Source organism: Carassius auratus, unplaced genomic scaffold (assembly GCF_003368295.1).
Source record: "Carassius auratus strain Wakin unplaced genomic scaffold, ASM336829v1 scaf_tig00038189, whole genome shotgun sequence".
Classification (NCBI taxonomy): Eukaryota; Metazoa; Chordata; class Actinopteri; order Cypriniformes; family Cyprinidae; genus Carassius; species Carassius auratus.
This window is the reverse complement of record NW_020526427.1, coordinates 25,763-44,430: the sequence shown is the minus strand read 5'-3', so window position 1 is coordinate 44,430 and position 18,668 is coordinate 25,763. Positions and strand designations below refer to the sequence as shown.

Genomic DNA, 18,668 nt, shown 5'->3' with positions numbered 1-18,668 from the left:
AGCTCAAAATGCATAAATCAAGCAGTGCATCTGAGGCTGTAACTCAGGCTGTAGAAAACGGGACACTCTTACCATCCTCATATTCCACTGCCTCCTCTCCCTCACTCTCAACTATACTTCCTCCCTCTGAGTTTCTGTCCATTTCTCTTTCCGCTGCTTCATTCCCCTCTTCCTCTGGACCTGAAGACGAGATTCAGCTTAGATCAGTGAAATCTTTAGGTAGCTGAGGATTACTGGAGTTCTCAGAACTAGCAATGTGAGGGGAAATCACCCTTTGGGCTACAGAAAAGAGTCTAAAGATAAGTTCAGTGAAGCGCTTTACTGACTGATATATCCCAGGGTACTTTGTGCTCTGGATATTGCTGCTCTGAGAGCCGTTAACCAGCACCAACTCATTGTTGAAGTTAGTCATAGTCTCATTCAGTGTGCCATTAACTCCTGAAGAAAAAGAGTAAAAGAGGGAGGAATTTTTTATGATCTTTAAAAATATCCTAAAAAACAGAGTGTATCTTTTTCACTAATAATTGCTAAAGGTTTCTCATCTACAAAAACTTTTCTTATGCAAAATTTCAGCTGGATTTAGAAAGCATTTGATCATATTTATTGTAATATTTCACCACTAATTATTTGATTTAATTACGGTAAAAACAGTCATATTGTGAAATATTATTAAAATTTAAATGAACTGTTTTTTATTTGAACATATTTTAAAATGCAATTTATTCTAATGATGCAACGCTGAATTTTCTGCATCATTACTCCAGTCTTCAGTCTTCTCCAATAACAAATATTTCATAATATATAAATGTTATAAATGTCTTTATGGTCACTTTTGATCAATTATATTCACCATTCATAATTTCCTATATAAAAAAAATTCAAAAGGTTTAGAAAAATTTTTATATAGCTAAATGTATACATTGTAATTTTATAATTATTTAAAAACTGTTGTATTTATTTATGTTTATTGGTATATTTGTTTTATATTAAAATGACCCTGTATTTTTTTGCGATTACCATTAGAACCATGATGTCCATGTCGATGTCTGATGGAGAAGGCTCCGCCCTGTCTGAGACACAAACCACACTGTAGATGATCAGCTAAACTAAATCTCTCTCCCATTCTCTTATGTTTGGATATTCTATTATTTCCCTCAAAAATGTTTTTAAATGGCTTGGGCCGATAAGTAGGCAAGTCCCTTCATTAATACTAGAAAGTCAAGTAATTTACAGTATACTGTATAAAGCTTTCCAGCTATTACAGATATAGAGGCAACAATGAAAGAGAGAGAGAGAAAAAAGGATGAACCCATGAACTAATGGGTCTAAACAGCCTCACCTGTTCCATTGACCATGTCACTAATATCGGTATCATTATCAGGTAAATCCGTCACAAAGGGAGAGTCTGAAAGGGACATAAAAGAGAGATAAAAACTATGTAATGTAATATATTTTTCTGAACACACCTGCTGTTACTATACCTGTCTGTGCTGTGATTGGTTGGTTGCCTCCAACCTGTTTTGTGACTGGGATGGTTGGAGCTGATGCAGTCTATAACCATCTGATCACAATGACAGAATCCTTCCTCACAGAAATCCAACATATCTGCAAATGATGGATACAGAATTAAGGTCAATCAACTGTTTTTCCACTTAATAGTGCAACTTAATCATGTCATATAAATACTATACTGGTTAGTGACTCTGTAGACAGCACTTTTGTAGGCCAAAACCCAGAAACAAATGAGCATTTCAGCACTTTTGGTTCCATTGTCTTTAAGTCGTTGGGTATTTTACATATGCCGATTGTAGTTAGGTTTCAAAATTCTTCGAAGTTGAGTTGTTAAGATTGTCATGACGAACTAAATGTTTCAAAATTATACATATTTTTTTTATTGTCACAAACCAGGGTGATTTAAAACCCACAAAATGATGTTGTCACTACAGCACTCTATATATGCATATCATACAAATCTTTTTTATCTCTTAGTTGGAAAAAACGTCCTTTTAAGGCTCTTTGAAAAGCTCAAATCTGCCATGAAAAAGGTTTGAAATATGTGTACCACAGCTGGAGTTGTAGCTGCAGGTGTAGTTGTTGTATGTTGGTATCCTCCGACTGCAGTTTCTCTCCTTTAGCTCTTGAGAACATCTCAAGTGGGTAAAACAACACCTACAACACAATCAATATTATTTCATTTATTTATGTATTTTTATTTATAGCAGGCCTACAGCTTCACAGAAAATAGGACGGCAAAAGAAAAATTAAAGGAAATGAAAATATTATGGTCCTCTGATCTCACCATAGATTATTCTTGCACATGTGGGTGTATGTGTGTGCCTTTATATAAAATCATATTTAAATGTGTGCATTTATATTAATATATGCACTTTAATATAAAGTGCGTGTTTGTTTGTTTTTTTGCACACTTCACTGCTCTGCCTGTTTTTATTTTTAATATCCTTTCACCAACTGCATAGAGAAGCAGCTAAACAGGCAGAAAGAAGGGTGAGAGCAAGAGATGCGCGCGGACTCCACTGTGAAGTTAATAAATCCATTTAAAATCTTTCTACCCCCTCCTGAGTCTAATTTCATCCGCTTCCCATCTCTCACCGGTCGAGTGTGTCGGCAGGCTGTACGTGTTTGCGCGCGGTGTCCCGTGTGTTTGCGTTGCTGCAGTAATGTCCGTGATTGTCGATGTCCGCGGGACAGAGTCCGGTCTCACACCGCAGACTGACCGTGAATTCCAGAACCGACCGCAGGTCATCAAACACCGAGTACAGCCAGGTGAACCGCACCCCCAGACAACCTGGACGTCAAACACACACACATATTTGAACGAGTAATATGTGATCCAATTATATATTAGATTACACACATTTTATATAAATAAAGTGTCCGTTATAATTCTCCTGGTCATTTGATTGCTAAAGGAACTCACCAATCAGAAGCTCGTCAGAACTGAGGTCACTTGCTTCTGGGCAGAAAACAGCAGTGCCATGAACTGCACAGAGAAAAGTTGATCTTAAATATCAGTGTGTTATCATAGATCATTCAGAAGTTATCACCATATCATTGCAATAAACTGAATAAGAGTAATGCAGTGTACTGTTAGGCTATGTCAACAGAAATATTATAATTTTTGCCCCCAAAAATGGTAGGAAATCATAAGTAAATTAGATTGTCTAGCACATAATACATAGGCCTGTTTTAGGTATGATAAAATAAAAACTTTTCTTCTTCACGCAATATATATATATATATATATATATATATATATATATATATATATATAATATATATATATATATATATATATATATATATATATATATATATATATAATATATATCTCATCTCAAATTATCTCAAATTTTTAATATAATCCAATGCTATGGAAGTGATGGCCCTCTTCATTGTTCAGTATACATATATTTTAATTGTTAATTTGAAAAATCTGAAAGAAAAAAACTATAAACTCAGTTCCACAAAAATATTTTTTATCACTGAATACTGACTGTTAAAATAACTGGCAAATAAAAAACAGTATTATTTTGAAATATTCTTACATTTCTTTCTTATATAGTAGCCTATAAATGATTTATCCCTATGATGCTAAAGCTGAAGTTTCACCAGCAATTACTCCAGTCTTCAATGTCACATTATCCTTCAATCATTCTCATATGCATATAAAAATGGTATGAACTAAAAATAATTATGTAAATTTCAGTTCCAAGGTGATGAACTCACTTTCACCTGAACCTTTGCTCCTCACAGAAGAGTGTGTGCATATTCTCACCTTTCTGCAGGGTGAAGAGGAGAAAAAGATACAGCGGCTTCATCTTTATCTGCTACTAAACAATCAGTGGTACCATCCAATATTCCTATTCAGTCCAGCACAGTGAAGAGGCCAAACCAGAGCTTCAGCAATCGGAAACACATACATCCAAACTTGGTGCTTCACAATCTTCTTCTAATGCAGGTGCGTGTAAGAGATGAGTAAATAATCCCAAAATGAACAAAGGCCTATTTAGGACACTCTAAAAGGTCAAAGGGCAAAATGCAGGAACTACACACTCTTTAGGTTTGTATCAGGTCACACATGAAGAGATGAAGTGGGATCACACACACACACACACACACACACCCCTTCTATAGTGCTCTTTTATGCAGGGTAAAGGTCCTGACCCCAGCTGAGAAATGACCTCCTCAAACAACTGACCATTGTGTGTGTGTGTGGACAGGAACTCAGGTAAGGATCAAACAGAAAATGGGGGTTGTAAATCATTCTTTGTGTCCTTTTGGTTTCTATTGAGTATGAAATAAGCTACTGCTAACAAGGCAATATTCGAATAAACTCTAAAAATACACAGCACGCACTAATATTAGGTGTATTAATCCATTTTTAATAACAATGAACACATTTTAGTAATACCTCTCAGTACTGAATATTTAATGAACATTTCTCCGAACTCATTCACCATTTTAGGGGTATTTATTTCTTTCAGATGATTTTTGTGTTTGTAAGAGTAACACTACATCAAAAATCAAACATGGTAAATATGTTTGGTTTTATTTATATTCCGGAGAGACAAAGTGCAATTTAGACACTAGATGCAGAGACTATACAGATTCAATGACAACAATGCAGTTCATTGTTTAACAAAACCCAGTTTCTCTTAAACATACTGTACATAAATTTCAGTTCAGATGGTTCAGATGTCTGTCACCCGCAAATGAACTCGTCTTACATCTTCACACACATTCTTGCCAGACATCTCTGTTTCAGATCTGAGAGAGAGAGAGAAAGAGATTGTGATTTTATTAGTAAAAAATTGCTTCAGTATGAACTTTGAATTGAAGTTAAAACATGTTTGTCATCGTAATCTTTCATAAAAATGTAATATGACAAATTAAACAAGTCTCTCCTGGATAAACAATAATTTACTTTTTTTAAATTGTAATTTTAATTTATTTGTAACATATGCAGGAGTCCTATTGAAATTCCTATCCTATCATGATTAAAAAAAACATTTACAAAGCATTATAACTGGATTTTTTTTTTTTTTTAGCATTTTTATTGCTTTTTTTCCTAATAAGATTATCATAACAATAGAATAAATTGTCCTCTATGACATTATAATTCACATAAGAAAACCTGTGTTGCTATTCAGTAGCAAAACATTCCAATACAAGTAAAGTTACTATAGAGAATACTCAATATCTCAGTGTCATCCTGTAGGACATTTTATTCTTATTTGATCCCATTAGGATCTTTCAGGACTGATTCCAAATTCTGTACATATTCCTGTAGGATTTACCCTTAGATGACTGGTGTATTATTAGTGCTTTTCTGCTTCCTCAGCTCATGTCTGACATAAGAAAAGTATATTTGAGGATAGTAGTGTGGCAGGTAAACAAGGCACTATATGTGGCCTCAAATGCCCCTTGGAGTCTATAAACATGTTTAACAGCAGCATCCTGTGACTTATTCTTCTGTTTCACCGCTGAAGACACACTACAGTCAAGTGTCTGTCTGCAGACTATTTCATCTTATTCTATTTTTGTCCAGCACAAAACACACTCTTCACTATCATTGAGACCGACTTTACACATCATTAGTTTCTGTAGGAAGAATGTTTTAATGGGATCACACACACACACACACACACACACTTTAATGAGTACAGATCCACATGCAGGTATTCTGACACAGACACACACAGAAACAAATTCTTTAATGAGTGAAGACCCACATGCAGGTATTCAGACACACAGAAACAAATCCTTTAATTAGGTTGCAGTGACCTGTGTGTGTGTGTGTGTGTGTGTGTGTGAGAGAGAGGGGAAATGATTAAATGATCTTAGTCATTCACTCATCAAGGAAAACATCCATTGTCTCTTTGCTCAGACACACGTTTAACCACAGCCAGCAGTAGCTTTAAGTAACCCAGAGCAATTCACTGAGAAGCTCTAATGAAGATATTAACGATAATGATAATAGTAACGACCCTTTTATGGGATATTAAAACTTCAGCCGCACTAAGAACAGGAATAAAACTTTGTTAAACTACAGTATTGTAGAAGAAATGATAAATGGTTTTCAATAATCTCAAATTCTTTCTGTTGCCACTGATGATTTTAATGAACTTTTAGTGAAGGTCTGTGATGTATATCTGTATATGGTAATATGATTGTATATTGTATTATATGATAGCATGTTTTGATTTGTTTGCTGTTAGGGTTAGATTAGATGTTGTGTAACTCACTTTTGGAAAAAGTGACTCTCCTCATACGACTGCAGACCTCTGCTGTGTGTCTCTCATACCAGCGATGGCTATCCACACAATATCTGCAGAACAAAATATTGACTATATTGTTTATACCATCAACAATATTCAGAATACAGATAGAATTACTGTCTTACTCCACGATACTAATCATTTTTATTAACAAAACTGTGAATAATGTGTGAATTTATTTCAGTGGCATCCAGAAGTCTGAGACCAATACAAGCCCATTTCCGACACTGGAAAAAAAAACCTTTATTGCGACTTTTTCTCTCACTATTCTGACTTTTGTTTTCAAAAAAATCTGAGATATATACTTGCAATTGCAAGTTATAAAGTCAGAATTGTGAGATAAAAACCTCATAATTAGGAGTTATAAAGGAAGAATTGTGAGATATAAAGTCACAATTGTGAGAAAAAAACTTGCAAATTTGAAAAAAAAATAAAAAATTTTTATATGAGTTTATATCTTGCAGTTCTGACTTTATTTCTCTGAATTGCGACTTTGTCTCTCTATTGCAAATTTATTTCACACAATTCTGAGAAAAAAAGTGAGATTTGCAAGTTTTTATCATGCAAATCAAAGAAAAAGAGTCAGAATTGTGAGATAAAAAGTCACAATTACCTTTCTTATTTTTTATTCAGTGGCGGAAACAGGCTTCCATAGAGACCACTTAATGCTTAAAAACTCTTTTGATTTTAACTTTTGTAAAATGTAATATTTGAGTGAAAAAATAATGTTCATTACTGCCTCAATGACAGCAGCATGTGAATTCAAGATAATATATTTTGTGTGTTTCAGTTTAAGTCAATGTCACAAATTTGTTAAGTGACTTAGAAATATTGTAAAATCTTAAAACTGTATTATACATTAAACAAAAATCTTGGTTTATTAACACACTTTAATTCTCAGACTGTCAATGTGAATTCAGACTTTTGGAGCCGACTGAACTTCCAAGTGTTCTAGCATGCATCTCTATTATTTATGCCCATATTGTGACTTTAAAAGACAGCCTAAACAGTTGTTGAGAGTTAGTGCAGTGCTGTACCGCTGTAACGTTGCTGCTCTCTGACTGAATCCTCTGCACACACACTGAGAGTAAAACTTGCACAGCTCAAGCACACACGGCTGCAGCTTCACTGAGCTGATGGTAACCCTGCTCCAGATCAGCTCCTCTTCAAGGGTCTCTTTCAGCTCCACATTCTCACTTGCTTGATGAAATAGCTCTATTCTCCATGGACATCCTGTCAGGAAAAAAGAATATCACAAAAAGAATGAGGGAGGAAAATAAACATCTCCAGAAATGTGGAAAAGAGCAATATGATAAGTTATAATGTAAACTGAAGTAAACTCTCCCTGTGAAAAAAGATAATGCACCATATGAAAGGATTTCAATATTTCCAAGTGCTTTGTGAAAAGAAACATTTACACAGCACATTGCTGTGCTCAGTTGGCTCTATATAGATATTTAACCTTTTATATGAATACTTTCTCCAGAAAAATATACAGATACTACTTTAAGTAAGACATTTGTATGTCTACCTAACATAAAGATAAACGTTTCATCAATGCCGCTATCGTGTAGGTAACTTTATTTTATTGCAATTGTGTACATAGTGTAGGAGCCAGTGTTGGTGAGTAACTACTTACATGTAATAGAATTACATGTAATAATAAAATTACAAAATGAATGTAATTGTAATCAGTTACAGTTACTAAGAATTTTTATTTTGATTAAATTATTACTCTAGTAAAAGTCAAACAGATATAGGCCCACTTGGTTTTATTTAGGGATGCTAGTGGTGCAGAAATGATGCGCTTCACCTGTGAGCAATGCTGTAAGATGCTACAGCACCTCAGTGCACAGCTGCACATTTTACATTAGCTTGTGGTGCCATCTAGTGGTCAACTCTATTTTAGTTTGCAGGAATAAATGTCCACTTCAGGGGTCGATGAGGGCTCTCATTCTTTCTCTATGTCTTCCACTCTGAATGGGGGCACCTGTATTGAGAGCTGTTGACATGGACAGCAGGAAAGCAGCTCAGTTGTCTATGATTCATAGCGTGCATATCCTGTATCCTCTTTGTGTTGACTCGATGAGACAGACGTAAGTGTGTATATATTGATTTTTAATGTGCTTTTAACCTTCCTGACCCAGACAAATCAAAACAATCTCCAGGGAAAATAATGAACTGTTGCTATGGATACTATCAGTGGCTCTGGCCTGACTCCATTCAAATCAAATCATTGTCATGGCAACAATAACATTAACCCTGCTCGGGCACCGCTGTGCCGCCTTGCCGCTTTAACAGAATAAAAGGTCAAAAATGTCAGATTCCATTTTGCGTGTGTGTGTTTGGTAATGGAGGGTCTTGCCTGGTTTCTCTGTATGAGATACTTTAGAGAGCTGCTGGATGCCTGTCGTAGTTGTTTGTCTCTGCGTTGGCAGTGAGATTGTCACGGTCATCATTGGAGCGATGGTATTTGTGGTTACCGTTACAGCGTTTGGCTGGGTGATCACAGCAGTTGTGAGATGACTAGTGGCTGAGGTTGTGGGGGTCGTCGCAGTGACAGTAGTTTCAGGAGCTGCTGTTGATCTAATAAGAGGTGATGATGCCATCGTAGAGGTTGGTACTGTGGAAATAGTACAAAATCAAGCTGTTGAAGCAGTTTTTGTCTCTGAAAAGTCTCGTTTTTGTCTGCTTCAGCACACCAAACTCCTAAATAGTCAAAATACCTCTGCTCCTGTGGGAATCTGTACTGGGTTTCGGCCACAGTAACAGTTCACTGGTGTTTGGAAGATCATGCCACACTACTGTAGATGTAAGACAGGGCTCTTATTGGTCAGTTTATATTCTCTCTCTCTCTCACACACACACACACACACACACACACACACACACAGACACACAGACACAGACACAATACAGTGTATTGTATCATAGCTAACAACAGACACTCATAAAACAATAATATGCTTTCTGAACTCACTTACCAAAGGGTAGCAATGGGAATGTCATGTTACCTAAAGGAAAGCAGGAGAAAAAAAAAAATCATAGAATCTAAATAATACATTTCTAAATGTATAATGCAATGGAGTAATAAATGTAAGTGTGTGTGATTGTACCTCTGGGTATTTCTTCTGTGATGGTCTGATTAAACAGAGGTCTGACTGAGCCCATGTCCCAGAGCTGAGACAGATCACTGTCTGAACACATGCCTTTATTTTAGTTTCAGTTTTGCTTTATTTATTTTGTTGTTTTATTACATTTATATATATTGATAACCTAGTTCATTTAACACTTAACATATAAAACGTGCATGAGAGCAGGAATAACTGTCAGTAGTAAAGTTATTTAGAGTGTAGGCCTACTGAATTAAATGAATTTAGAAATAATATCTTTTTTTTTTTTGCGCTTTTGGTTTAATAAAATAATAAAATAAATTGTGCATCATTTCAAACATAATTCTCCAAGTTGGTTTAGGCAAGGTCTTTGGACTGATACGGAAACAGTATTACAGTACTTAAATCTGCATTGCTATTTTCTACATGCTTTTGTGAAAGGAAGTTGGGGTTTTGTAATGAAAAAACATGAATAATGGTGAAATTTAAATTTTGAATTATGCCTTTATAATGATTTTAATAATAAACATTAAAGCTGCAATATGTATGTTTACTCGCATTTTTACACTTATATATTAGTTAAAATATTGTAGGAAATAAAAGAAACGTGGAATTTATAATGAAAAAATCACTAAACTTTTGAGAATAAAAAAAAATGTATGCATACTCAAACTCACCTGACTTTCCAGCCATGACACAGATATAGATGCAGTCAGAGCTGTTCTTCTGACTGACTGGAAGAATAATGATAACAGAACACACAAACAGACACAATGACACTGGTATAGTATGTTAGGAGGACCAACACTACAACATTATAGTACATTAGTGCAATGCACTACATTGCATACAGGTGTGTATATGTGTGTAGGTGATTGTAGTTGGTGTTTTACCAGAGAGGATAGAGCTGGACTTAAATAGTTCTTGCAAGTAACTGGTGGAGTTTCCCATTACATCCAGCAGGATAGCTGTGAAATCTGAAAAACATTAAAGGGATTAGATAGATAGATAGATAGATAGATAGATAGATAGATAGATAGATAGATAGATAGATAGATAGATAGATAGATAGATAGATAGATAGATAGATAGGCAATCAGCATAAAATGAAGGAGGTTTTTCACCTGTGAGGTCATTGGTCTTGTTTGTCAGACAGTAACAGTATCTCAAGGGAAATACACTGCTCTCAATGTCCTGAAAGTCTGAGACTACACACCCATACATGTGTACATGACGCACAGATACACGCATGCAAACACACACAGAATTACATATCATATTTGTGCCATACTGGTGATGAAGTTACAGTATGATTTGGCTGTGTGGATAAGGGTAGTTACTATTATAGACCAGCAGTGTGAGCTTCTGGAGAGAGAGTGAACTGTGTGATGTCACACTGAGTAAGGAGAAAAGATGCTGTGAACCTGAAAACACAAGAGTTTGAGATGTTTGTGTGTGTGTGTGTTTGTTAAAAACACTTTTTTTTGGTCTGTTAAAGGCAGGGTAGGTGATTCGGATCATAAACATTTTTTTACTTAATTTTTTTTTTTTAAGCAATTTATTATACGTGTTGAATATTTTTTCACATTTCGATCGCAATCACTACGTAAAGTGGTCTAGATTTATTTATATATATTTATATTGTCTGTGGAAGGCATAAGGACCATAAAATGTTCATCCAATCAAAATGTTCGGTCCGAACATTATGATAGGTTGTCTTGCCTGCGCACCCTGTTTTGCACTGACATGATACATCATCAATGTGTTCCAGCGAGAATGAAAGATGCTATTATTGTGATGTTATGTGCTTTGTACTGTAGTGTTTTCATGAGGTAGTCCTACACCAATGCAATCTCTTATCTTCCTCTTAGCTTTCTTGTGTTTTGAAGGAAGTGTGGCTTTGCAGTGATTAAACAGGCAGGGTGGGGTTTTGCTTTCAAAGCTAGCTTGCTATCGCTAGCCTTAAGAAATCACCTACCCTACCTTTAACAGAATATACAAACATACTATTGTTTCCTCCACAGAATGAAAAAAAAACAAATGCAACTGTATTTTTTTGTGAGAGATAAACCTAGAAATGCATGATACTAAATAAAAGAATGACCTCAATTACCTTTATTTAAAACAATAAAAACAGAGAAATTGAAAAAAAGAGACAGAATTGTGAGATGTAACTTCAGAATTGCAAGAGTCAAAATTCTGAGTTTGTCTCACAATTCTGGAAAAAAGTATAAATCATAAGATCTAAAGTTTATAATTATGAGAAATAATTATAAATTCCATAAATAGAATTCTGAGTGAAAGAAGTCACAGATACCTTCAAAAAAAAAAAAAAAAAAAAAAAAAAAACTATTCAGTGACGAAGCCATGGTGCCATGTTTACAAATGGTTTTATTGTGACTTTCATACATTTTAATAATTAAAAAATCAACCCCTGGGATATAAAAGTGCCCATAGCAACAACAAAAAAAAACAACTATAATGTGTGTGTGTGTGTAATACCTGGTTGTGAAGCATTGATGAGTGTGTTGACGAGTCCAGTAAGATCTATGGAGGCGGGGTCAATGTGCTCTGCTGGGATCTCTGGGTAAATGAAGATTACACTTATTTATACAATGCATATAAATGTATTTTTTGATCTACAAATCATTCTTTACACCCCTGTAAAATGCTCCTAAACCACATACACAGAAGCGGACCCTGTACACATGAACATCATTACCAGGTTTCACCACCACATTCATCATTTCACATGCACCTAATCATTAGGACTAAATGCCTGAGCAAGTAAAAGCATTTTAAACTCTTCATATAAAAATATTACAATGATTTATGCACTTAACAGCCTATCTGTACATTAAGAGCTCTGTCCTGTTCAGATGATTGTTTCTGATTGGTGCTTGTCCTCCAAGAGAGACTCTGATTGGTTACCTGTTGACACCAGGAGCTCTCGTTCTTCTGTTCGGATCAACTTGCTTTGTCTTATAACTGAAAAAGACATATTATTTACCTCTTGACTAGCAGATATATTAATGCAAAGACTGCCTTCTTTATTCTACAGTTACTTACCTTGTGTATGAATAAGGAGCAGTGTTACTATGACAAAACATATTCTGATCCAATGTTTTACTTTGAGTTTAACCATCTCTGCAAAACAAACACAGTAAAAACACAGCTTTCATATTCGGAACTGTTTGTACCTGAGTAAATTACATAGCCTACAAGAGTGTGTATGCACAGTAATAAGAACATACATTTATGCATTGAGATTTCATCAACAGAGCTGATGTTGTGCTGCCCTCTACAGGTGAGTAATGCATGTGAACTGCACTGCCTAACATTTTGTCCATTTATTATTTATTCAGCGTCATATATAAAATAGCTGTAAATTATGCAGAAAATATGCTAAGACAATAAATACTCCACAATGCTTAAAAAAGATAGCTTTTTTTTTTTACATACATTCTATTAATTGTTTTCCACAAATATCACACACACACACTATATTATGTTTGCCAGGGCTGCATTTATATGATTAAAAATACAAATAAATATAGACTTTTTTCCTCTCTGGTTTGGACATGTTTGCTAAGTGTGACAAGATTTCACGCTTCAAATTAATCTCCACAGAGAGTGGATCAGTCACTGCAAACCCAATTAGCCTGAATCAGCGGCTCTTCTCTGGCTCTGTACACAGACCATGATGTTCACAAGTTAAAATGAGTCTTTCACTGCTGAACAAATATCATTAAAGATGAAAGACTTCATTAGTAGCGCCACAACAGCACCAGCTCAATCCTCTAGAGAAATTTAGCTACAAAAATCCTTTTAACACCAGCCTGGAATAGCTACAGAAAATATTTCTTTCAGATTTTGTTTAAATATGCCTCAGGTAATTCTAATACAACTATAGACAGAAAATAGACAGATAACGAGAGAGTGAAAAATCATTTTCAGAAGTTTATTATTTTCATCCGGTTATTTTTCTAGGCATATTTATCATTTGACATGGCAGACAATTACCGCCAGTGAAATCGACATAAAAAAATAAACTAAAGTGTGTCTTTCGGTAACTGGAACTATAAATTAATATGCTGTCATAAATAGATAAATACTTAAATACAAAAATAAATACACACAACTCACTGATTATTATATATATCTAAAAATTTCCTAAAAGACAGAATTATTCATGCCAACTAAAATTACACTAGAAATAATCAAATTAAAAAGGTTTAAGCAGCATAAAAGTTCACACTGTATATAAAGTGCCAGGAAGAGGAAGAGTGTGAACTAAACAATCAAAAAAAACAAATCCCACTCACCTGCAGAAGAGAGACACAGACACTGCAGGACACAGACAGCCGTCTGCTCGCTGTCCGCTGTCTCTCACACACTCACACACAGAACCAGCAGGGCATCATGGTCCCCGGAGAGGGCAACAGGCTGTAATAGCCCTCCAGTGTGTCACCTGAGCTCAGCTGGCAAACACAGAAGACCTGCTCTCAGCCCAACACACACACACACACACACACACACACACAGATACTCTCACAGATATAGAATCGTTCTCTTTCTCTCTCACACACAATCACAAACAAAGAAACTCTCACAGATATAGATTCTCTCTCTTCTGCTAAATGTAACACACAGTTATACAAACTCACACACATACCGGTTTCACTATAATGGTTTCATAAATACAATGTCAAATGACTTCAAACATCCCCAAAGCCAATTGAAATTTTATTTGGCTGAATTAATAGTATAGCCTATTTTCTCTTGCAGATGTAGCTCTCCAAAAAGCCCTTAAGTTGGCACTTTTGGCCACTCTTTAAATACGAAAATGCCATGTCCTGTACACTAAGCCTCTCTTCTCATGCACATTCTGTTTGGCAGCGTATGGTTTCTGGGACAGCGCAAGGCCTGGGAACCTCTGTTGTCCTGGAGACCAAGAACTAGGCAGAGGGCCATTCCCACAATAGCCCCTCTACTTGTGTTTGGCACAATATTTCCAGCTATATTCTGTTATTGCGACTCTGAACTCAGTGACTGGCTCTTTGGTGACCAGGAGATGCTAAATGTACAGTAATAAACCAGTCCATTAATGAATGGTTTTGCTTTCAAACCATTCCTTCTGGCTTAAATTCAAGTTCTTTATCCATAATATTTATTGCAAAATAACAGTGAAGACATTTAAAAAGTTATAGTTTTTCTATTTTCAAACAAAGTAAATAACTTTTAAAAAAATATATATTTTATCACAGACATATTAAGCAGCCTTACGAAAGGAAAATATATTTACCAATATATTTCTTAAAATATATTGTGATATATTGTAATATAATATTTTCCCTTTTTATTTTCTAATATTTTATATATTTAAATACATTTAATAATATATTGATAATACATATATTATATAACATATTGCAAAATATACAAATGATTGCCGCTTAAAAAATAAATATTAAATCCCATATATAAGACTATATGCCTAATATATTACATTATATTTTCCAATATACTGCAATATAGTTTTGTTTCATAAGGGCAGTTACCTATATAATATTGATAAGAAATATTGAGCACCAAATTCTGCTTTGCATCATGGGAATAAATTATGTTTAAAAATTAATTAAAATAGATCAGTTATTTTATCTTTAAAACATGAAATATCTTACAGATCCCACATCTTTGGATGGTTTTACATACATTTGTGCAACAATAAACGTCATATTTAAAGGGGGGGTGAAATGCTATTTCATGCATACTGAGTTTTTTACACTGTTAAAGAGTTGGATTCCCATGCTAAACATGGACAAAGTTTCAAAAATTAAGTTGTACGTTTGAAGGAGTATTTTTGTTCCAAAAAAAACTCTTCCGGTTTATCACAAGTTTCCAAGTTTCGGAAAGTTTTTTTCGAGTATGGCTCTGTGTGACGTTAGATGGAGCGGAATTTCCTTATATGGGTCCCAAGTGCAGAAGAGCGCGCGTTCCTGTATAGCAGAGCAGAGAGAGGCTGTGCACAGCCTGATCAGAGCGAGAGCGTCGCGAAAAGTCACAAAAGAAGTGTGTTTTTGGTTGCCAGGGCAAGACAACCCTGCACAGATTACCAAAAGAGAAACAGCATTAAGGGACCAGTGGATGAAGTTTATTTTTACAGAGCATCAACGGAGTTGTGCAAGTGTTTTTGTTTGTTCCCTGCATTTCGGATTGCACATCGTTTATTTCTTAAGGATAATGCAGTCCCAACGGAAAAGGGTCACGATCGTGTGTTGGAAACGCATGTGGTGAGTAAAACTGCTTCAAATATCTCTGTGTTGTTAACTTAGCTATCAGCGTGTAAGCACATCAAGTAAACAACATGCGATGTTGTCATCAAACTGCACTTTCCACATGTACAGCTTAAAAAAAAAAAAAAAAAAAGACGACATAAAGTGGAACTTAGTCATTTTCCAAAACCGCTAAGCAAATATATACAGTTTCAGTACATACCACATAGCATACCGCCTTTGCTGATGCTGCTCTTGTTAAATTTCAGCCTCTGGATCTGTGTCACAGCTTCCACATGCTCTCAACTCAAAAGCCTACTGGCGCTCGTGATTCTTTAGCTCCGCCCACACGTCACGCCTCTAGGCGCTCGTGTTTTTCCGGGAAAAATCGGTACAGACTATCTTTCTCTTATAAATATAATAAAAATAAAGACTTTTTGGAGTTATGAAGGATGCAGTACTACTCTATAGGTACTCAAGATTAACAGGATATTGAGTGAAAACGAGCATTTCATCCCCCCCCCTTTAATAATAAGTAATAATGTAGCATGACTAGTTGTATTCTAAACTCTTGTTTTCAAATGTAACATTCCCCAACAACACTGAGTTAAATGCAGCAGCATCTGTCTCTAAACAAAGGCATTATTAAGGACTTCTAATTAAACAAGAAAAAACTGCAATGTATATTTTAATATATCTTTATTACTAACTGGTGCAATTTGAAGATTTAACATAAAAAAATCAAGTTCGTCATAACATTTGCATATTATCTCATCAAATTAAACTATTAAAACCTGGCCTTGACCAGAATGTAAATAAAGATTATTTTTCAAAAACTGGAATGAATATAAGAGCTTAGAAGGCCACTAGTGTGAAATCATTTTATCTGAAACCAAAAAGAAGAGAAGGAAAACATCATTTGTTGGGTTTTTAAAAGGAAAATACACAACCGAATAGGTCCTAGGAACAGTTGCTTTACTGATACCACCGAGAGCAAAACGATTATGGATGGCCTAAAAAGCAAAATGATGGAAGGATTGATTCATGATGAAGAGAACCTAATGACCGGCAGAGAGGGACTGGAGCTCTAAAAGGCCAAGGCACAAACAATAAACAGCAGTGTATCTGTGTACATCAGTAGTCTGAGATCAGAACAGACGGTAGTCCGAGAGAAAATCAGATAGCAGTCCTTACTTTCAGAGAGCAGGTGAATAATAATAATGGGCAGCTGTTTGGTCTGAGATAATAATTGACAGTTTTTAATCCAAGATAGAGTGTATAAGCTTTATTGGGCTGATTTGTGACTTATTGTTACTGATTGTGACTCATTTTTCTAGTTTAGCTGGTTTAGTTGAGAATAGTAATGGACTTGGACTAGTTTGAAATAAAAAGTTAAAAAGTTGTCTGTAGTGTTCATTCTGGGATAATGACAACAGTATTTGGTTTGAGATCATGGTTATTTGAGTTTATCTTGTTTAGTCTCACGATCGCAGGATTGTAGGATGGTTAATGAGATAGTTCACCCAACATTTACTCAACTCTCGTGTTGTTCCAAATCTGTATGACTTTGTTTCTCACTAAAGATAGTTGGAAAAAATGTCTGTGTTTTGGACCCAACTGGCTTTACTTGCATGGACAAAAACATTTTTTATTTAGACAAAATATCTTTTGTGTCCACATTTGGTGAACTATCACTTTAAGCATCTGACACCATATTAAACCTAAGCCTTGACCTCATCATAACCCCAGGCTTATAGCAGACAAAGTAACAGAGAAGAAAAGAATGTAAAAAAAACATCCATGGTCAAAATTACTAATAAATGAAAGAAAAAAAAAACTCAGTAAGTGTTCATTTCCAATTTATGGCTTTTTCTTTCTCTCTATTCAAACTCTTTGTTATATAGGTATACAGATATTAGTACTAATATTAGTGCAGTTTATCTTAAATTCCTAAATTCAAGTTGCAAAATTTGATTTGTGCAAGGTTTACTGAGCATCAAGTCACCATTAAATCAGAATTCTTCATCCAGGTGAATGAGATGGTGAGGGAAACCATGTTAAACGACGCAGACAACACTGACTGGAACAACACGACCAGCTGTTCAACACTGGACTTGACAAACGACTTGAACCTCAGACATTAAATATTGATATTAAATATTATCTTGATACTTGATAGTCAGTAAATTTCGACATTGTTAATGGTAAAATAATTAATTCGATAATTAAGGGAAGTAGATATGTAGAACACACAACCAGGGGCAGGATGGTAATAGTGAACTGAAACAACAAAAAACTGAAACTATAAACAAATAGTTTAAAATAAACATTAACAGAAATTCTAATAAAAAATAATAATAATGTTTCCGTTATTTTTATTTAGTTTAACTGTGTACTAAAAAAAAAAAATAATAATAATAATATATGACAAAAATCAACAAAAACCTGGGGAAGTAAAAAATTTAAAATATAAAAAGTAAATTCACATTTGAACACCGAATTTATGAAGGATCTGTTCAATGCGAAACCATTTGGAAGACCTAAGTATTTGTTTTGGAGTAAAACATTCAGTAAGTGTAACTATTAATTATTGTAATTTGTTAAGTAAACTGGTCGATGTAAAAATGATTCTGCTGTCTAAGGATAAAGTTTGATAATTTCCCATAGTAAATTGACCCTGGAATGATCCGTGCGATTGATGTAGGGTTACAGTAAGGAAACTGTAGTTGTCATGGGAACGCTGGTCCCACAGTACAGTGGCAATACTCTTTGAGCCGGCCAGTAAATGTCCCGCTCACAGACGGGATGTGCTCATAGTTTGGATTAAGGCCAAACAGTTGAGGAATTCCTAACTGAGGCTCTGCTTTTGGTCCTTAAATGGCTAGTGGTGCAAATATGACATGTCCCAGAGTGCAGTTCATGCTGACCGGAGTAAAAAGCTTTGTACAACCTGCAAAAGGAACTAAAAACAAGCTCAAGAT

At 35.0% G+C, this 18,668-nt stretch overlaps 1 protein-coding gene across 2 annotated transcripts; it reads right to left on the bottom strand.

Annotated features, from left to right (window-relative positions):
- Positions 1 to 328: 328 nt before the first annotated feature.
- On the bottom strand, positions 329 to 4,124 carry LOC113083469 (otoconin-90-like). 2 transcript variants are annotated; one of them, XM_026254525.1, is made up of 7 exons: positions 3,797 to 4,124; positions 2,939 to 3,001; positions 2,611 to 2,806; positions 2,063 to 2,169; positions 1,482 to 1,605; positions 1,340 to 1,405; positions 329 to 438 (listed from the first exon to the last, which is right to left on the bottom strand). In XM_026254525.1, the coding sequence occupies exons 1-6, from the start codon at positions 3,837 to 3,839 to the stop codon at positions 1,378 to 1,380; spliced, it is 561 nt and encodes a 186-aa protein (XP_026110310.1). In that variant the 5' UTR covers positions 3,840 to 4,124; the 3' UTR covers positions 329 to 438; positions 1,340 to 1,377. The 2 variants fall into 2 exon arrangements, with proteins under 2 accessions (XP_026110310.1, XP_026110309.1); XM_026254524.1 differs by lacking the exon at positions 329 to 438 and adding an exon at positions 1,027 to 1,070.
- Between the last annotated feature and the right edge of the window lie 14,544 nt (positions 4,125 to 18,668).